General features: G+C 52.5%; 1 protein-coding gene across 1 annotated transcript in view; it reads right to left on the bottom strand.

Annotated features, from left to right (window-relative positions):
* The window catches only part of SCUBE1 (signal peptide, CUB domain and EGF like domain containing 1), a 127,016-nt gene that overhangs the window by 90,115 nt on the left and 15,292 nt on the right, over positions 1-21,609 (bottom strand). Inside the window, exon 3 of the mRNA XM_073788106.1 lies at positions 15,008-15,136. Within this exon, the coding sequence (XP_073644207.1) occupies positions 15,008-15,136 (129 nt within the window). The remainder of the gene's footprint in view (positions 1-15,007; positions 15,137-21,609) is intronic.

The following is a 21,609-nucleotide window of genomic DNA, read 5'->3' as shown; positions in this document are numbered from 1 at the left end:
TCCATAGCATTCCTGCCCTCGAGAACTTAGCGTGGGTCCCTATCACTTGTCCAATAAGACTTTTATTATTCCAAAATTTGAGTTCACAAGGAATTTTGAAAAACAGCGGAAAACAAAAGATCAACAAATTTACACTCTAGCTACAACCCCAATCATGAACATATTGTACTTCGGCCTTTTTTCACGTCCTGAGTTTCTGCTAGTGCTAACAGATCACTCTGTACGTGACCGTCCCACCCTTCTTCACTGAAAGCTGAGTTAGTGCCCTTGTCACGCTGGGGCTCAGTCCTGGCCGCCCTTCTCACCTGCCGCTGTCCAGGCCGTAAGGGACCCCCCTCCCACCTCGGTGTGCTGTCTCTCTTCCACCCCATTAGTAAACTCCCCTGCGAGGGACATGTCTGGGTAGCCGTAGCCCTTTTAATTTTCGGGATTTTTCCTCCAGATGGATTCCCAGAAGTGGTATTCCGGGGCAAAGGCCACAAGCTTTTTTATTTCTCATCCCTCCCCGTCAGACCCCTGTGACTCTGCACACGGTTTGCTGACTTCCCCGCCCTAGAGTGTATCTGCACGAGCAGCCGTCTCATCTGAAGTCATCTCTCTAATGCCCACGTCTTCCCCGAGAGAACTGGGATTAGCCACGTGTGCCTGTCCATTCATTCACTCACTCAACAAGGCAGGGGATAGGCAGTGGGCATGAGGCCAAGGCCTGCCCTCAGGGAGCCGCCCGACCAGGGGGAGAGAAGTGGTAAGACCAGGTAAGACCAGGGATCGGGAACCAAGCTGAGAGGCAGGGGAGCCTCTCCCTAAACTGCACGAGGACCAGCGCGGGGAGAGGTGTGTCTGGGCGTGGGATGCCTGCCGTGTGTGTGTGTGTGTGTGTGTGTGTGTGTGTGCGCGCGCCTGCACGGGTTTGGTGAAGCTGGAGTAGCACGTAGGGCCCTGGTGGCTGTCGAAGGAGGGGCTAGGAACCAGGCTCGCACCTGACATGCCTAAGATGCAGCCAGAGGTGATTCCCTGCCGCTCCTACATCTGCAGGTTTCAATCTCCAGATCTCAGGCTCAGAGAGCAATGGGCACGCGTGGCTCTGCTGGCAGGCCACCACCGCCCACACCACTGTCCACGCCCGAGCCCACTCTCCCACCCGACCGAGGCTTTTCCATCTCCCACACCACTGTCCACGCCCGAGCCCACTCTCCCACCCGACCGAGGCTTTTCCATCTCCCACACCACTGTCCACGCCTGAGCCCACTCTCCCACCTGACCGAGGCTTTTCACCTCTAGGCTTTGCGTCGGCTGTTCCCTGCTGCCCTCACCCCACCTCTGCCCCCACCTGGTGACCTTTCACTTACTGCTGGCAGGGTGAGATGGCCCCCCTCCCTCCCCGCCTCCCCCCAGGACTCGGTGCAGTGTTCATCACAACAAGGATGCCGCTCTGGGAGTACTTCTGCACAGAGCCTAGAACTCCCTGAGAGTGCCAGGCACAGCTAAGTCATCTCTGGACCCCCTGACCTGGCAGATACGGGCACTCAGGGGGTCAGCTGCTGACCCAGAGGTTACAGACCCTTTCTCCCATCCGGACGGCCACAGCACCAGCAGCTCTCACTCAGCGCCTACAGGCCGCCAGGCCCTCCACATCCTGGACTCTTGACTCCAGTCCCACACCCCAGCCACGTGATTACACACCAAGAGGGAAAAAAGTCTTCTGGGGCGGGGGGAAGCGGCGTACAAACACCAGTGCACGATCATAACCATACAGTCAGCTCTACACACAGATGGCATCGGACAAGAACACGAGGACACGAAGGCTGTTGACCTGTTGCGGTGGCGAGCTAATGGGGGGATTATTTTCTGTCTTTTCTATCGATTTCTCTGAGTGTTTCTGTGTGGTTATTACACTTGTGGAAGATGGATAAGTAAACAGACCTTTTCAACTCTGCGTGACGAGCACCGTGACTCTGGTCGGTCCAAGGGCGGGGGTGGGACCCAGTCAGGCTGCCGGGAAGGCCGGGGAAGAGGTGCAGAAGGATGGACTAGAGCACTCGGGACAGGCAAGGGAAGACGTTCTCCAGGTGGGAGGAAGCAAGAGCGCAGGGGGACAGGCTTCGTATTCACAGGGAGAGAAGGCAAGGCTGGAGTGGCAGGCGGAGCCCAGAGCCCGAGAAGCCAGCTGCCAGGCTGAGGACCCCAGACTCCTCCAATGGCAAGACGGGCCCCAGGAGGATCCCACTCAGAGAGGCCTCCACCAAGGCTCATCCAGACGACTTCACTGGCATCTGACCCCTTGGCGGCCAGCACGTAAGCCAGGGCAGGGCAAGTCGGCCTGTGGGATCCTCACCCACCATTAAGGTAACACCTGAGGGGTTACTAAAGACCCCAGACCGGGCTTCCCTGGTGGCGCAGTGGTTGGGAGTCTGCCTGCTGATGCAGGGGACACGGGTTCGTGCCCCGGTCCGGGAAGATCCCACATGCCGCGGAGCGGCTGGGCCCGTGAGCCATGGCCGCTGAGCCTGCGCGTCCGGAGCCTGTGCTCCACAACGGGAGAGGCCACAACAGTGAGAGGCCTGCGTACTGCAAAAAAAAAAAAAACACAAAAAACCCCAAACCAAACCAAACCAAAAAAAAGACCCCATACCAAGCAGCTGGGAGGCTGCCACCATGGCCACCTACTTCCAACAAACAAGGAGTGCCAGCCGGGTGCAAGCCCTCACTGCCCGCCCGTCTATTTCCAGCTGCATGTGGTTGGGATGAGGCAGATCCAGGGAGGGGGCTGGAGCAGGCGAGGCGTGGGGGTGGCGAATGGCCACTATAAACAGCCTGTCGGCGGTGGGGAAGGACGGTCGCTGCAGCATCTGAGCAGAGGCAGCCAGGCCCGGCCAACGTCCGGGGTGACCCCACCACCAGCCAGGGCACAGACTGCTCCAAAGTCAGCAAGGTTACTGGCAGAGGAAGGACCGCACTGCACACGCTGGGGCACACGTATTCGTCGACAATGCCCCTGTTTAGGCACACGGTTCAGTGCTGCTTTGGGGCATATGTTTTGGTGGTGAAGTATTTTTAAAGAGCCTTCACAAGACACTTATTTTCTGTTTATTTCTCTGAGTTCTGACCCAGCCCTTGGCATACGAACTGCAAACAAAGATGAAGGAACGTGTCTGCTCGCCTGGCCTGTGCTCTGCAACTGGGTGTTTTTCTTTGCTGTTTATGGACTTGGCATTCTCTGCCCTGGGACAGAGCAGGACTTCTTCCCCAGGTCACCAAACTGAGATCTATTCAAAGGTGAGGCTGCCACAGGGCGACTGACGGCACATTTCAACACAGTCCTACCAGTGGGAAGGGCCGCCTCGTATTGTGATGTGGTCTCTGACCTGAACATGCAACCAAAGGGAGAGCAGGAAGGGGAGGCTCCTGACGCCCGCTGGGTGCCTCCCTGCCGCCACACGGACCACCTTGCCTGATGCCTCCAGCTCCCTCCCAGGAACATCATCTCTCCTCTTTTTGGGGTAAGAACAGTGAAGTGCTGGCCCCGAAGCCCGGCTAGGAAGGGAGCTGGGAGCCAAGGCTGATGCGTCTGCTTCCAAGTCCCTGCTCTCCCCTCATCTACAGCAGAGGCTAGAAGGAGCTGGGCCTGGACGTGAGGACAGGGACAGGGGAGTCCTAAGCTCAGCCAGCCACGGAGGGCTGCAGTCACGCGGGCTGCTAAGAGCCCCCCACTGCCCGCCCCTGCTACCGCCACGCAGATCTCAGAAGTTCTGAGAGCGCTGAAGCTCTGCCCCCATGCCAGGCTTGTGCACGCCCCACTGTCAAACCGCGCTCTCCTGGAGAGTCAGAATCCAACCTTCTGCCCGCTTCACCGGCCAACCACCCATCCTGCCATCACACCAAGCAGCCTGCACTGGGCCCAGGAACGCAGGGCTAAGTCACTCTGAAGCAGGGCTCTCCGGGACCTCCCGGGGCAGCAGAGACCCGCCCCTGGTGTCCAGGGACAAGCTAGGAGCTCAGTGCTGAGGCAGAGGGCAGCCTGAGGGGGCTGTAGGCCCCCAGAGGAAGGGTATGCAACTCAGGGAAAGCTTTCTGGAGGGGCTGATGCCCGAGCTGAGTCGTGACAAGCAGGCGTCAGCCAAAGAAAAAGCACTAATGAAGAGCACGGAGAGGGGTGATTCGGGCAGAAGGAAGAGCAGGTGTAAGGATACGCCAGAGCAGGAGAGCGGGGTACCATTTAGGGAAACGCAAGCTGTCTGCCATGCTGGAGATTACAGTTCTGAGAAAGAAGTAGACAGGGACTGCAGCTGGTAGGGGCGAGGAGCTTGGCCATTGTCCCTGAGGACACTCCAGGCCACCAAGTCATCGAATCACAAGATGTTGGAGGGAGGAGGGCTCTGACACAGCAGCCAGGCCAAACAGGGGTTCCAAACAGTGCTCCTGGCCCCAGGGACCTTGCAGAAGTAGGGAGGGGCTCCATGGAGCACAGGGCTCTCATCCCTGCCAGTCCTGCCTCCCATTTCAGCAGAGTAGTGTGACCACCGTATGATTCTGCTTGAAACAAATGGTTCTGCTGCTGGAAACAAAACCCCATGAAATCTCAAAACCATTGGTCAAATCCCATCCCTATTTCACAGATGATGGGGAAACTGAGGCACAGAGAGGTAGGGAGTTTCCCAAGGTCCCCCAGCAAGTCCATGGCCCGCAGAGCCTGATTCCTGGCCCACTGCGCTTTCCCCCAGCACTCGCCTGCTTCTTACAGAAGCTGCCCTGCCCCACCCCTTCCCCCGGCCCCCGGTCCTGAGCTGGCTGCAGGCATGAGGCTGGAGGAGGCCACTCCACCCCCCAAAACAAAACCTGGGTCTCAATCCATCCACCTCCCTCCCTGCTCCGGGATCTCCCTGGTTCTGTAGTGATTTGGGGAAGGAAGGAAGTCCATTTACAAAGATGCACACTGTTGTCCCGTGTGTTTCTTTTCTTCAAGCCAAAGAATTTCCATCAGATCAACAGTTGTAAAAAGCTGGGAGGAGAAGCAAGTCTGAATCCAACTTGTCCTCGGACAGCAAATCCCTCCAACCAAGCGTGTTTAGACCACCTGAATGTGGGCCAGACTAGGGAAAAGCAGGGAGGGGAGGGTGTAAATGGAACAGGAAGAAACCTCTCCAGTTTACCTTGAAAAATACTGGCGTTTATGGAGTAAGTATAGGACTGTCCGAAGCTGTTTAGTTTTACATTAAAATGTTCAGCATTTTTTTTTTCCCAGCAAGAAATGCATTTGAGCTGCTGAAGTATGAAGACAAATAAACAGAGGCAACTCGAGCCTGCGTTAGGGGTTCAAGGGAGCAACACATTGTCTCCAGCTGTCCTCCAGGATGAGAGGGGGCGCCTTCAAAAGGCCTGGAGCGCGGCCCTTTCATCCTGCCAGGGACCAGCCCGGCGCAGGGAGAGCTGTGACCGCTGCGCCGACGCGGAGCATCTGGGCCTCTGCGGTGCTTCCCTCCCACGTGTGCAGCCCGGCCCCTGGGCCCGGCTGCCGCCTCCCAGGATCCTCTCCTCCTCTTCTCCCTCTGCCTGGTGCCCTGTGGTGTCACCTGCACATCTGATCCTACCAGGCAGGGATCATGTTCATTTTGTAGAAAACAAAACTGAGACTGAGAAAGAGGGGGCAAGGGTCCAAGGTCACAAAATGAGTATGTGGCAGAGCTGGGATCGGAAGCCCTGATGCCACGTGACCCATGCCGACGGATGAGTGCACAGGAACCAGTGCAGGAGGAAGGAGAGGTTTCTGAGCCGGGAGGGTGGTGAGCACCGTGTGGAACACAAGGAACAGTCCCCAACGGTCCCCTGAGCTTCACCCCCAGCTCGGGGACGAGGCTCGTCCCCCTGCCTCTTCACCAGCTCAGAAAGGACATCCATTTTCTTTAAAAAGTATTCTGACTTTGCACACCAGGAATGAGTGATACTTAGGTAATTCACATCTGCTGAGCCCTCGTCGTGTGCCAGGCATGTACCTTGCAAAGCTTATCTCCTTTGGTCTCTGCGTCACCCCCGTCAAATAAGCGCTGCTGTTAGCCACGCCGTACAGACGAGGATACAGAGGCCCAGAGACGTGACGTTACCTGCTCATGGTCACACAGTTAAGTGACGGATCCAGGACTCAAAGCTGGGGAGGCCGAGTCCCGCTGCTTCCTGAGGGCCGGGACTACGTCATCCGTCTCCCAACTGCGAGCTCCCAGCCCAGGACGTGGCACCGGGCAGGTGCTCGTGGAATCTTATGAAACGAATGAACGTTAAGAGCTCTGGATTTTGACGCCGTTTAGAAGCTCTAGGCTCTCACGCTCTCCCCGAACCCCAGACCTGACTACCCCACAGACCTCTGAACTTGTGTACCATTTCCATTCAGAGGGCTACTGATTATCTCAAATTGAACTTGGCCAAACAGACTCTTAGCCCACCCCGCTCCCCATCCCACAATCTGTCCTACCCCCCAGTCTTCCCCGTCTCAGCCGCAGCAGCACAGCTACACAGTAACTCCGAGCAAAAAACTAGTAGTCCAGGGCTTCCCTGGTGGCGCAGTGGTTGGGAGTCCGCCTGCCGATGCAGGGGACACGGGTTCGTGTCCCGGTCCGGGAAGATCCCACATGCCGCGGAGAGGCTGGGCCCGTGAGCCGTGGCCACTGAGCCTGCGCGTCTGGAGCCTGTGCTCCGCAACGGGAGAGGCCACAACAGTGTGGCCTCTGTTTTTGTTTTGCGTACCGCAAAAACAAAACAAAACAAAACAAAACAAACAAACAAACAAAACCTAGTAGTCCATCTCGATTCCTCTTTTCCCCTCACTTCTTACATCTAGTCCATCATCAATTCATTTTGGCCCTGTTTTCAAAACATACATGAATTCAACCACTTCTCATTACTGCCACCACTGTCACCTGGCCAACCAACATCTCTGACCCAAATCGCCACAGGGGTCTCTGCCTCTTATTCCAGGTAACACATTCTCTACTGAGCAGTCAGAAAGCAAATCTCTTAATTAAGTCAGTCCCTGGTTAAAATGTCCCGTGGTTTCCCAACTAATTTAGAATAAAATCCCAACTCCCTTCTAGGGCCCACAAGGCTGCACATGACCTGGCCCTGCCCGTTCCCGACCTCGTCTCCAGACCCTCTCCCTCCCTCCAGATCCTCCAGGCACAGTGACCTGTGCCCAAACTCACGCAGCTTGTCCCCACCTCGGGCCGCCGCTTTGTCCTCCCCGTCTGCCTGGAGGGAAGGTCTTCCCAAGATCGTCACAGGGCAGCTTCCTCCTCCACTCTGAGGCCCCCTTCCCCAAGTGCCCACCCCCCCAAGAACGTGGATGGACCTTTGTAACTGCCTTGACAGGTAGAGCTGGGTGAAAGTGACTTCTGAGACTAGACTGGAAAGCTTCCATGCACCTGTGTCTTATTCTCTTGGGACCCAGCGGCCATGCTGTGAGGAAGCCCACACCAGCCCACGCGGAAAGACCGCGAGAGGCTGCCCGTAAGTGTTCTGCCTGACAACCAGCATCAACCGTCAGACGCCAGCAGAGAAGCCCCAGATGAGTCCAGCCCCCATCAAGTCATCTCTGGCCTCACGTCTTCCCAGCCGAGGCCCCAAACACCGTGCAGCTCAGAGAGCCGTCCCTGCTGCGTCCTGCCTGAATTCCTGACCCACGGAATCTGCAAGCAGAGTCAAAGGGTGTTTTATGCCACTAAGTGTGGGGTGGTTTTTATGCAGCAGCAGTAACAGGAACGCCGCCCTCTCCAACACTGTCATCCTGCCTCCATCACCTTCTATCACCTTATTGTATTGTTTTTCACTGGAGTTGACCTGACTCAGCTTACTTTACTGAGTTACGGGTTTACCTGTGCCCTGTCCTCCCCCCTCCCTAGGGCGGGTGCCTGGTTGCTTTTGGTCGCCACTCACTGTATCTTCAGCACTTAAAACCAGGTCTGGCACACGGCAGGTGCTCAGAACAATGTTTTTGAACAAACAAATGGATGAATACTAGGTGGGAGGCTTGTGTCACTGCGAAAAGAGCCCTTTCTACCTGTCATTAGAAGCGTGGACATTTCTGTGTTTCTCGTGAACCTGGGAGTCCTGTGACACATGCTCCGTCTAATTCACCTGGATCTCTGCTATGTGCCCAGCACGGAAGTGTGCTGAGCTTGAGGACCCTCTTCAAACTCATTCGTTCATTCATTCTACAAATGTTTATTATGTGCCTGTGATATGCCAGACACCACACTAGGTTCAGAGGAGGAAGACGAGATAAACAAGATAGCTTCTGCCTGCAGGAGAAGAAGGGAGGACCCCAGCGCAGAGCCACAGTGCAGGTGTGTACCACGTGGTCACAGAAGACTCTGGAGCAAAGGGAGGTGGAGGTTGGGTCTCGAATGACAAGTAGGACCTCACCAGGTCATGCTGGGGGAGGGGTCTCAGGGAGCAGCCCTGAACAGCTGGGAAGGGTAGGAGGACCGTGTGGATTTAAGGAAGGCCGGGCCAGAGGGTGCAGGTGGGCAAGGATGAGAGGTGAGGAGAGGAGGCTGGCAGCAAGCACCCTGGCCTGAGGGCTTCGTGAGCCGGCAGGCAGAAGAACTGGGTGCTCCCGTGAAAGTGATGGGAGCCACACGAGCGGGTTCAGTAACAACAGGGCTCCGCTCGTTCACACGGGGTGAGACAATGCCCCAAAGCAGCTCAAGGGTAAGGAAGATCCTGCCTTGGCCCGGGAGGCAGGACAGACCTGGGGGAAGTCTCTGGAGCAGGGGCCGCCCTCACGCCCTCCAGCACGCCGCCCACCAGCCTGGCTTGGCAGACGCCAGGGTTTCTCAGCGACTCTCAAACTCAGAGCAGGGCACATCTAACCCCCAGTGAAGGAAGCCCCTCCCTGATCCGGACCAGCCTCCCAGAGCTGGTTCTGTTCCGGGTGCCATGAGGCAAGGGGCGGGCAGTGGCTTACAGGCTTGAACTGGCAAACGCACAGACCTGGGCTCTGTTCCCAGCCCTACCACGTACTGGCTGTGTGACCTTACACAGGTCACTTTCCCTCTCTGAGCCTCAGTTTCCTCATTTGTAAAGAGGGGATACTAATGGCTTCTGCCTGTGGATGCTGTGAGAACTGAACGACGGCACGTGAGCACGACATCCTGGGCGACTCCAGGTGCACGGCAGAGGTGCGGCCGAAGTTCCTCATCTCACCTAAGAAGCTGACTACCTAGCACAAGGCCGGGCGTACGGTAGGTGCTCCGTAAGTGTTAACGGGAACGTAGCGATCCGGTTAACAAAACAACTGTTCTGTTGAACCTGGCTCCAGATGACTCCTCTTCATCAGGGGAAAAAGTGCTGAGAAGCAAGTCCGAAATTCAGACTGTGGGCAACTTGAGAACCGTATTTTGCAGTAAGTCAAGATAAAGACTGGGGTCGCAGAAAACATCTGGCTAAGTGAACTAATGGCTTTAGGGAGAAAGGAGCCTTGCTTTGTGGAGTCGGGAAAAAATTACCCACTGCTGGTTTTAATTTAAGATGAAAAAAATCTTATTCTATTAGCCTAAATATTGCTCTTACGTCCAATTGCGTGGAGTTTGGAATAATATTTTTCAAACAGAACTACTGCTATTTCAAGTAATTACAATGCTAAAAGCAGTCATCTGGGGTTGAGCAAGGATCTCATCATGGTTTCAATTCCCTCTGGTGTCATTTTCTGTTATATTTGAGAAATTCCTCAATAAAGATGTCAAATAGAAACAGGGTTTTACTCCCCAGAGGACAGATTTGGCCATCCTCCAGGACACAGTCCCAGGCAAGCCATCTCCACAAGAAAATAACCTCATTTGCTCAAAAAAAAGAGAAAAGGTTCAACTGTGAAAACCCAGGCAAGAAAATAACCCTTCAGCCATCAGCCTCATTTCTCCTAGTTAGCTCAGAATGCTTTTCAGACTGTGCTGACCAGGCTCGGTTCCAGCCACCATCCCGAAGGAATTCGGTGGTGGTTGAGAGCGGAATGTTACAACCGGACGAGACTTTTGACCCAGACTTGGAGACAAAACAACAGGAGACGCAAACAGGCCTAACTGTCCCTGACGGGTGATGGGTTGTGGAGCGGGGCTCAGAGTGACTGACCAGAGACGGTCAGGACCGCGCAAAGCAGCGAGAATGCAGAACACAGAAACTTGCCACCACTCAGTCCGCTTCTCACCCCTCCCGAACACCCACTGAGGGCAGGCCCTGTGCTGGAAGCTTCATCAGGCAGTGTGAACACAATTCCTACTGAGACAGAGCAGGCAGTTAAATGACCAACAGGTTGTGAGCAATAGGGAATGGTGGGGAGTGCAGCAGTCGGGAACGTACACACACCCTCCAAAGGGGGCAGCCATGGTGCGGCTCCTGCCGGCTGCTGCTGGTACCACACTGAGACGTGGGCAAGAGGTGCCCCTGCTCTTGGCTCAATGCCTTGAGGGTCCCTGTGCTGCCCCTCCTGTGGCTGCAGCCCTTCCAATACAGTAAGGAGTCCACAGGGGGTCATGGCACCTGGAACACATACCCATCCTTCTAGACCACATTCTGGGTGTCTGAGACCCCAAAATTCCCTGTCCACATGGCCCAAGCCTGTCTCTTCTCAGAGGGACAAATAACAGGACCAAGCCAAAGGGAAGATGGTCTGGGGGCAAATGGTCAGAGCTTACACATTCAGGTTAGGGTGTCCTCAGGCTCCCTGTGGTGCAGGACGGAGCCAGGGGTGAGAAGAAGGGGCGGAGAGCAGGCACTGCCCATGCTACCACTTTCTGGCACAAAACTCCAAGGAGTCCTAGATTTCTAAATTCCGGTCTAGCCTTCCAAGTCATTAGGAACACTTGTCAAGGCAGAAAAGATTGAACATATTCTAGTTTGAAGCTTCGTGATGACTTCCACATTGGACCACATGGGATAATGCACCCCTGCCCAAGTCCCACAAAGTCAGGGGCTGGGTGACTATGGCCAAGCAGGAACAGTGCTGGAAATATTGATTTTTATGTGACACCCCTTGATTTATAAATGTTGACAAATAATTCAATCACCACCACCATCGTCACGGTCATATCATCAACATGGCGGGGAGAGACCAAACATGTTTACAGGCTGGAGGAGGGCTGTGGGCTGCCGGCTTGAAACCTCTGCAACACCCAGCACCCGCAGAGAATTTCACATCAGTACGTTCAGCTCTCCAGGTCTACTTTCCTATTTAATTGTCACAGTGACACCGAGACAGGCATTTCTGACCCGCTCTGCAGTTAGGGGCACTGACACGTGGAGAGTCAGTAACTGGTCTCCAACATAGAACGCATGAGTGGTGGTGACAGAATGTGGGTCACATCTTCCAACTGCAAGCCCAGCTTCCTCGTACAGTGTTACTTGTTTCAGCCAGTGTCTATAAGCCTCCACGATCCCGACACTGTGCTGGGTACTTTTTCAGCGTTTTATGGGTGAGGGAGTTGCGGCTCTGAGAGCTTACGCGGTCGGGCGGGGCTGGAGCCAGTGGGAGCCGAGGTCTGTCTTCTCTAGAGCCGGAGTTCTGTCTTGAGAAGGAAAAAGCCCAAACATAAGGAGGTCTGTCGGGAAGCGTCTGCCCCAGCTAAAAGCAGAGGAGCAACAGAGAGAGCCTTTTGTCGGCTGCCGTATGTGTGAGCTAGAGCCGTAGGAAGTTGCAATCTGTGCTCGGAGGCGGGGGTGGGTGGAGTCTTACCCAGTTCCTTAAATTGATGAGTGTAAAAAGAATCCACCGTGAAAATCCTGTTGAAACAAAGACCTGCACAGACTCCATTAGTCTGGAGGCGTCGGGTACACCTGCCGTAGCCAAGAACAAGGGTGATGGGCTTCCCTGGTGGTGCAGTGGTTGAGCGTCCGCCTGCCGATGCAGGGGACGCGGGTTCGTGCCCCGGTCTGGGAAGATCCCACATGCCCCGGAGCGGCTGGGCCCGTGAGCCATGGCCGCTGGGCCCGCGCGTCCGGAGCCTGTGCTCCGCAACGGGAGGGGCCACAACAGTGAGAGGCCCGCGTACCGGAAAAAAAAAAAAAAAAAGAACAAGGGTGTTTACAAACAGGTGACTGCCCGGGGGCTGCAGACGGCAGGCCGGGCCCCCACAAGGCCTCGGGGGCGTCAGACCAGCCCACCGCAATACATCTGGTCCGCAAGCCGATGACCAGCCTGGTGCCCGTCACGTCTGTGTGCTCGGTGGGTGCCGGGCACTCTCAAGATGCTTGACATCCACGATCCCACTCAGTCCTCGCGAGAGCCGTGCCAGACAGGGGACTGCGAATTCTGTCTTGCAGGTGATGAAACTGAGGCCTGGAGGCGAGTATCACCTCCAGGCCAAAGGTCACGCAGCTGATAACTGGCAGAACCAGGATCTGAGCCCAGAACTGGCAGTTGCCAAGGTCCGTCTTCCTGACCACTGGGGATATTGCCTGCTGCTCCATAGAGACCGTCAGCTCTGCTTTCACGGGCTAATCAGTGTCTGAGATGTGCTCTATCATCTGAAGAAAGGGGCGAGCGACTGGGAAAGTTAAATGCTTACGCTCTTGGGAGGATTAAAGGAGAGAAAACTTGAACAGCACTGAACTTGGCGTCCGGCACAATGAACGCCGTGCAGCCTCGGTTCTCCGCGATCTCACCAAAGGCTCTGCCTGCTGTGGCAGCCCCACCTCCCGCTCTTCCTCCCAGCACCCCCCCACCCCGCCCCCCCCAGCCCAGCCTCAAGGAGCCACCCACAGCTCTCCACGCAGGCTCTGCCCTCGACCCAGTAAACTGCTCGCCTACCTTTGGAGATCCTGTTGGATGCAGTCCCCCTGAGGAGTCAGGCCCCGCCACGCCCCAACCCCATGCAGGGGTAGCTCTTCGCAGACCCGTCTGGGCTTTAACAGTCCAGACCTCCGTTTTGGCACTTATTTGGGGGTGTAATTACATGTTTATGGATCTGTTTCCCATAACAAGCTCATCTGAGATCCAATATGCATTCAACAGAAACAGGCAGAGGAACTGAAGACGAATACACCACTAACTGTGGAAGTTGCGGAGCACTTGGGATGTCCAGCTTCTGTGCCATACACCAAAAAACCCGCTGCCACAATGGAAGGTTTACTGAGCCCTTCCAGGAAGCACGGCATCGAAAGTCATAAAAAAAAGTCCAAATAATCCTTTTGACCCAGTAGTTCCAGGAAGACTTGCTAAGGAAACAGTTGGGGAAACAAGAAAAAAAGTTTTATGCCCAGAATCACCTCTGGATTCTGATGGTAAAAACAAACAAAATAAGCAAGGAATTTCAACGTCCAACCACAAAACGGTGGCTGAGTCACCTACGGTAATACTAATGCTTGTTTGTTGACAATTTATACTCGCCAAGTGCCAGCCACTTCACTGCGCCATTTTATCCTCACACACAACCTAGTGAGGCAGACAGCGTGTTATCCCTGTTGCAGTCATGGTGACAGGAACCGCTCTGAGGACTGAGAGCCCTGGGACAGGCACACTTCTCAGCCGTCTGGGCACGATCGCAATTTCTGCTCACAGCAGCGTGTGACACAGCTGCTCTTCACACCCTCCCTTTACCAACAAGTGACTGAGGCTCAGAGATGTTAAGAACGGGTTCACAGTCACACCACACTCCGGCCAAGTCCACGGTCTTACCCTCTAGGCTCCAGCCACCGTTCCCCAGGTCACTCAGCAGCCGGTAGCAGAAGAGGGCTTGGGGGACCGGGGCATCTGCTTTGGGACCACGTGGTTTCTACCAGGAGACCTTCCTCCTGCCACAGGCTGCAAACCACCTCTATTATGGGTTGAATTACATCCCTCCAAAGACGGCGAAGTCCTGACTCCCAATGCCGGTGAAAGTAACCCCTTCCGGAGACAGGTTACTGGCAGATGACCAAGTTAAGATGAGGTCAGTAGGGTACACCCTAATCCAATATGACCGTGTCCTTAGAAAAAGGGGACATTTGGCCACAGAGACAGGCATGCAGAGAGCAAAGACAATGTGAAAACAGAGGGAGAATGTGATCTACAAGCAAAGGAAAGCCTGAGGCTACCAGAAGCTAGGAGAGAGGCATGAAACAGGTCCTCCCTTAAAGCCCCCAGAAGGAACCAACGCTGTTCACGCCACAACTTCAGATTTTAGCCTCTAGAACTATGACAGGATACATTTCTGTAGCTTAAGCCACTCAGTTGTTACTTTGTTACAGCAGCCCCGGGTTGTTAGTCACTTATCAAACTATGAGGCAACTAGGAAAAGGGTGATAACAGGGGCCAGGCACCTGATCACAACTACAGTGTAACCACACCTGGCTGCAGAGAGACGCCTGAAGGCAAACACACCACAGTAACCAAGATACTTTCCAGTTTTATCTTGTGCTTCCACGTTTTCCCAATTTGACCCAGAAAGTTTGCGTTACTCATAAGTTTTACACAACTGTTTTAAAAATATGTGTATTTGAACCAGGAGAATCTGGAGGTGTGTAAGAATCCTTGTTATGGGCTGAACTGTGGTTTCCCCCAAATTCGTATGTTGAAGGCCTAAGCCCCAGTACCTCAGAATGTGACTGTATTTAAGATGGGACCTTTAAAGAGGTAATTACGTTGAAAATGAGTCGTCAGGATAGCTTCTACTCCGATATGACTGGTGTCCTTATAGGAAGAGGAGATTAGGACAGAGAGAGAGACAGGCATCAGGTACCTGCACGCAGAGAGAAGACCATGTGGACGCCCAGCGAGAAGGGGGCCAGCTGCAAGCCAGGGAGAGAAGCCTCAGAATAGAAAGAGACACATCAACACCGTGACCTCGGACTTCTAGCCTCCAGGACTGTGAGAAAATAAATTCTTGTTGTTGAAGCCCCTCAAGCTGTGCTCTTTTGTTACGGCAGCCGTAGCAGACTAAGACAAGGAACCAAAAGAGGGCAGTCCTTCCCACGACCCCCCGCACTGCCAGCTGGAGCTGAGGAACAGGCAGGGTGTGCCCCGCGGGCAGGGCACAGCTGCTTCACTCACCCAGGCAGTTGTGTCCGTCGTGTGCCAGCATGAAGCCGTCAAAGCAGGTGCACCTGTAGTTCCCCGGGATGTTGATGCATTCGTGGACACAGCCCCCGTTGTAGTAGTCGTTCTCACACTCGTCGATGTCTGCAAAATGAGGTGCACGAGAGGTGTCAGAGGAAGAGCCTGGGGGTCCCCTCTCCCCCCACTGCTGAAGTCACCGGGACATGAGTGGTTAGGGGATGACTCAACAGGTGTTCACTAAAGTTCGTGCTGGGGGCGGGGGGCCCAAAGGTTACAGAGATGAAGATTCTGGCTCTGCCACGAGGTTGGCCACCGCCTTGGGGAGCAGGGCCACGTGCCAGGCATGTTTGGGATGATTTTCAGATCCCCCCTGCAGAGAAGCAGGTGAGATTCCCACCCCTATCTTCCCCCTTTGAAGCCCTCTCAACACTAACAGCACGCAGGGACCCCGTCTAAAATCCCCCCAAACTGCCTCTTTTCAGGATATCTGAAAGCTTCCCAGAGGTGGAGGCCTCATTACTTGTGAGGCAGGGGGTATGAGATAAATGAGCTTTGCACACCACCAAAAAATGTAGCCTCTGGAATGAGAGAAAAGTCCACATACTCCCCCCAGAGTTTCCTTCCAGATCAGCGTCTGAAGTCTGAATTTCTACCGCTCCAGTTTCCTTGTCACAACAAAGCCTTCTGTCTCATAAACAGTGGCCAATAGCCTTTGTAAAGGTCACCCTTTTTCCTGTTTTAAGTCTTTCTCAACATTTCCCATCACAGGTCAAAGAGCTATCAGTTCTGAAGTTCCAGAGAGATCGGAGAGACCCTGGAGAGCAACAGAAGCGAGTCTAGTTAACATTCAATGAGCTGCTTCTATGCCCGAGTCCCGGGGGGCGACACCACGCGCCATCACGGACCCAGTCCCCGTGCTAACTCTGAGACATAGGCACCATCGTTGTTACTCCAATTTTACAAGGGCATCGGAGAAGCCGAGGCACAAGGAGGCCACACCCTTGCCAACGGTCACACACCTAGAAGGGCTGTAAGTGGGATTCGACCAGTGCAACCCCCCAAGGCAGCAGAGGGGAGCGGGTGTTCAATCTACCCACCCAGACCTCCACAGGCTCCGCAGAGAAGCAGGAAAGGGGGCAGCCAGAAGTGTCCCACAGCGGAACCAGAAGTTCCCCAGCGGAACCGGAAGTGTTCCCACAGCCAAACCAGAAGCAGTGCTGCCCCGTCTCAGCAGGACTAGAAGTGCTTTGCAAGAGGCTACCACGTGGGAAGAAGCAGTCTCTCCTCTACCTGGTCGAAGAGGGATTTTCGAGGCCCGGCTCCAGCTGTGAAAGCCAGGAGGGGCCCAGCCTGAAGAGAGGGAACTGAAAGCAACCCTGGCCGTTCCTGCAAATGCCTGAGGAGCTGGCGCAGGGAGACATCCAGCTCCACGCTCTCTCCGAGCGGCCCAGAGGGCAGAGCTACTCACAGCCGGGGAAAGCCAAGGGGGCCAACTGATGTTCACGGGCAGGTATGTCCATCTGGAGGACAGGGCCTGTCTCAGGAGGTAGTGAGCTCCCTGACTCTGGAGGTGATCAAGCACTGTCTGGGACACTGCCAGCAGAGGGAATAACTTCATTGGAAACTGCAGCACTGAAAGTGCTGGAATACAGGGTCTGAGCTGCGCAGCCTCCTCCTGGTGCCCACCCACCCTGCCACGATGAGGGAAGAATAAGGTTGCCTGGATCCCCAAAGGTGCAAGAGACAGGGGGTTTCCTGCTGCAGAGGCCATCAGTGTCAGCTGGGAAGCTGGCTCAATTCTGTAAGTCATTTGAATTGTTTTTAACCATTATACTTAATGCACTTAGACGTTTTAAATAACATTAAAGCAGGATGTAAGATTCTGTGTTTGAAAGGGCACATGGATTTATAAAGACAGATATTGATTACTTCCCAATCTCTGCAGCTCCGACCTTTTGCTAGAGCCCCAGATACACCGATCCAACCACCTCTCCCCCTAGATCATCCACACTCACGCCAAAGGCAACATGGCCCAACTTTAACTCATCCATCTGCACTTCCCTGGGGTTCCCCATCCCAGTGAATCCTGTTATCCTTCCACCTCTCCGCTGACACCTATCAGCTACCAACACGTGAATTTTCTACACTCTTAACGTGGGTACAGTCTGCTGACTGGTCGCCCGTTTCCACCGCCTGTACGCGTGAGCGTCATCTCTCATCTGATCCGAATCAGCAGCTCGCGAACTGCTGCCTCCCTCCTTTCCTTCATTCAAGCAGGTGACTCAAAAGAAGACGGCTTCCCTGGTGGCGCAGTGGTTAAGAATCTGCCTACCAATGCAAGGGACAGGGGTTCGAGCCCTGGCCCGGGAAGATCCCACATGCCGCGGAGCAACTAAGCCCGTGCACCACAACTACTGAGCCTGAGCTCTAGAGCCCGCAAGCCACAACTACTGAGCCCACGTGCCACAACTACTGAAGCCTGCGCGCCTAGAGCCCGTGCTCCCAACAAGAGAAGCCGCTGCAATGAGAAGCCTGCGCACCGCAACAAAGAGTAGCCCCTGCTCACCACAACTAGAGAAAGCCCGCGCACAGCAACGAAGACCCAACACAGCCAAAAATAAAAATAAAAAAAAAAGAAGAGGGCCTGATTCCACCTGTGGGGGTGGAGCCTGATCAGTCTAACTCGGAGACAGTAGATGGCATAGCAACTGCTATGGGTCCCAGGGTGGGCACATGACTCAGGCTGGATCAGTCAGACCGAGGGGAAGGATTTTTATTCCATGCTTGGGCAGAAGAATTCTCTCTCTCTCATGCCGTACCTCAGGATGCAGGTATCTACTCCTGAAACATATACCAGCTTACTTAATTTTCACAGCAACCCTCTGGAGTAGGTATTTTAACTCCATTTTATGGTTAAGCAAAATAAAGGGCAGAGAGGTAATTGCTCAAGGTCACATAGTAAGTGGTAGGGCAAGGATCAAAACACGTGTCTTTCGGTTTACAAAGCCCATGTCCTTTCTGGTAAGTTAGAATGCCCATGACATGCCAGGCATTGACAGGCAAAGCACTTTATATATGTTATTTCACTCTTGGCACATTTACCCTATGTACCAAGAAAGTGTAATCTAATCATCAGAACACCCATTCACACCTGCATCCTTCCACTTGCGCCACATCCATACACACACACACTCGTGTGTGCACCTACCCGTCGACCCAAATAGCCAGCCAGTCAGTCACGCGTCCACTCATCCAAACATCCACCCACCCACCCACTATCCATCCATCTAGTCCCTCCAATAAGCTATTCATTCAGACACCCACCCCCACCATCCTTCCATCTGCCTATGCATGCTAAAATCTAGCCATCTAAATATCCAGTCAGCTGACCACCCTTCCATTTATCCAATCACCTATTCCCCATCCACTTATCCAGTCAAACATCCACCCGTACAAACTGCATCCGTCCATCTAAATATTCAGCCAGACACTCATCCTTCCATTCACCTAAGCATCTATTTATCTAAATACTTATCCATCTAAATGTCTAACCATCTATCCATCTATTCATTGATCCAAACACCCACCCATCTATCCAAACACACACACACACACACACGCACCCCTACTTGTTCATCCATCTATCCAGCTCAACATTCACCCATCCATCCAACCAAACACCTATTCATCCATCCATCAGTGACTTCAAACATCCTGCATCTAAACAGCCTACAAAATACACACAAAAAGGTTTTCAAAAAGAACAGATGTTAGGATGCAGAAAGAGAAATGAGGGTTGCGGAATAAAGGAAAGCTGGGCAGTGTATGCAGAAATACACTTGGTAATTCCAGCACGATGACAAAAGGAAGGCCTCAAATAGGACTTTGAGTTTCCTAGAAACCAAGGCAAGGAAGGAAACACGATCAGTTATAGAGTCACCACATCCATAAAATTCCATTGAACAAGCTGCTTTGAGGGTGATAAGGTCTGAGAAAATCGTCTTTCCCCAATTAGGATAATCATACACCCATATTAGCCTGGCATAGTTCCAGTTTATGCTGTTGTCTGGGTATAATTTTTAACAGCAACATTTTCACTATCAAAATGATAAACTACTCGATCACCATGCACAAAAGACGTTATAAAGAGATTGCTGGAGAGTCCACAAAACAACTCTAGCCTTTTCCTTCCTCTGACTCCCCATAACGTAGGCCACGGTGGGCGCTGCTGGGCTGAAGAGTGCAGGAACGTTCGCTGCTCACATTTCTTCCCTTAATCCAGTCCAGAGAATTCCCCCAGATCTGAGCACCCCTTAGAATTATCGGTTCCTCTCCAATCCCCAGGCCTGAAGCGCTCTCACAGGCTTCCGAGGCCAACCTGCTTTACCCACCCACCCAGCATCCGTCCCGAATGGAGAACGTCTGCTCACAAACCAAACCTTCCCTGATGTTCTGTGTATGTGCCTTGAATTTTTGTTCTTTAAAATCGTGTGAGCCTCCTCCTTTAATACATAAGAGATAAACACATAAACAAATCAACCAAAAAATAAATCCCTGCCAAAGCTGGTAGATTTATTATTGTAAAAAACTCATCAAGGAGCCATCAGCCCCAGAGGAGGTCCTGCAGGCCTCCAAGATGCCCAACAGTCTCAGACCACCTCAAAAAAATTTTTTTTATTGAAGTATAGTTGATTTACAATGTTGTATTAACGTCTTCTGTACAACAAAGTGATTCAGTTACATATATATATTCTTTTTTAAAATAGTCTTTTCCATTATGGTTTATGATAGGATACTGAATACAGTTCTCTGAGCTATACAGTAGGATCTTGTTGTTTATCCATCCCATATACACTAGTTTACATCTGCTAACCCCTATCTCCCGTGCCATCCCTCCCCCAAACCCCTCCCTCTGGCAGCCACCAGTCTGTTCTCTATGTTGGACCACGTTTTAAGGACTGTTAAGGTCAGAGAATGAGGAAAAGGCGGTTGGAGAGCGGAGAGGGTAAAGGAATGGAGGGGGGCAGAGCCAAGCTCTCTAGATCTTTACTCTTTTCTTAAACTTTGAAGTATAGTTGATTTACAATATTGTGTTAGTTTCTGCTGTACCGCCAAGTGATTCAGTTATATATTTTCAGATTATTTTCCATTATAGGTTATTACAAGATATTGAATATAGTCCCCTGTGCTGTATGGTAAATCCCTGTTGCTTATCTAGTTTATGCTTAGTAGTTTGTATCTGTTAATCCCATACTCCTAATTTATTCCTCCCACACTCCTTTTCCCCTTTGATAACTATAAATTTGTTTTCTATGTATGTGAGTCTGCTTCTGCTCTGCGTATAGAACCATTTGTATTATTTTTTAGATTCCACATGTAAGTGATATCATATAATATTTGTCTTTCTCTGTCTGACTCACTTCACTTAGTAGGATATTCTCTAGGTCCATCCATGTTGCTGCAAATGGCATTATTTCATTCTTTTTATGGCTGAGTAATATTCCATTGTGTGTGTGTGTGTGTGTGTGTGTGTGTATCTCACATCTTCTAAACCAACTGTCTGTTGGCGGGTACTTGAGTTGTCTCCATGTCGTGGCTATTGTAAATAGTGCTGCTATGAACATTAGGGTGCATGTATCTTTTTGAATTAGAGTTTTCAGCTTTTCTGGATATATGCCCAGGAGTGGGATTGCTAGATCATATAATAGCTCTATTTTTAGTTTTTTAAGGAACCTCCATACTGTTTTCCATAGTGGCTGCACCAACTTACATTCCTACCAACAGTGTAGGAGCGTCCCCTTTCTCCACACCCTCTCCAGCGTTTATTACTTGTAGACTTTTTGATGATGGCCATTCTGACTGGTGTGAGGTGCTACCTCATTGTGGTTTTGATTTGCATTTCTGATAATTAGTGATGTTGAGCATCTTTTCTTGTGCCTGTTGGCCATCTGTATGTCTTCTTTGGGGAAATGTCTATTTAGATCTTCTGCCCATTTTTTGATTGGGTTTTTTGGTTTTTTGTTTTGTTTTGTTTTTTTGATACTGAGTTGTATGAGCTGTTTGTATAGTTTGGAAATTAAGCCCTTGTTGGTCACATCATTTGCAAATATTTTCTCCCATTCCATACATTGTCTTTTCGTTTTGTTTATGGTTTCCTTTGCTGTGTAAGAGCTTTTAAGTTGGATTAGGTCTCATTTGTTTAGTTTTGCTTTTATTTCTTTTGCCTTGGGAGACTGATCTAGATATTTACTCTTAAAGGACTGTTGTGAGTTGGACTGTGTCCCCCGAAAAGAAGTGTTGATGTCCTAACCCTCAGGACTTGTGAATGGGACTTGATTTGGAAATAGGATCTTTGCAAATTTTAGGTAAGGCTGCAGTGGAGTAGGGTGGGCCTAAACCAGTGACTGGTGTTCTTATAAGAAGGGGATTTGGATATAGACGCACAGAGAGGATGTTAGGACAGGAAGGAGAAAACCAAGTGAAAACACAGACATACAGAGGGAAGACGGCCACAGGACCACAGCAGCAGAGATCGGAGTGATGAAGCTGTGTGGAAAGCAGGTGTGACTGCTGATTCCATTTTACTGATGCCGAGA

This window comes from Tursiops truncatus, chromosome 11 (assembly GCF_011762595.2).
Source record: "Tursiops truncatus isolate mTurTru1 chromosome 11, mTurTru1.mat.Y, whole genome shotgun sequence".
Classification (NCBI taxonomy): Eukaryota; Metazoa; Chordata; class Mammalia; order Artiodactyla; family Delphinidae; genus Tursiops; species Tursiops truncatus.
The sequence above is the reverse complement of the archived record's forward strand: the minus strand, read 5'-3'. Positions and strand labels throughout refer to the sequence as shown.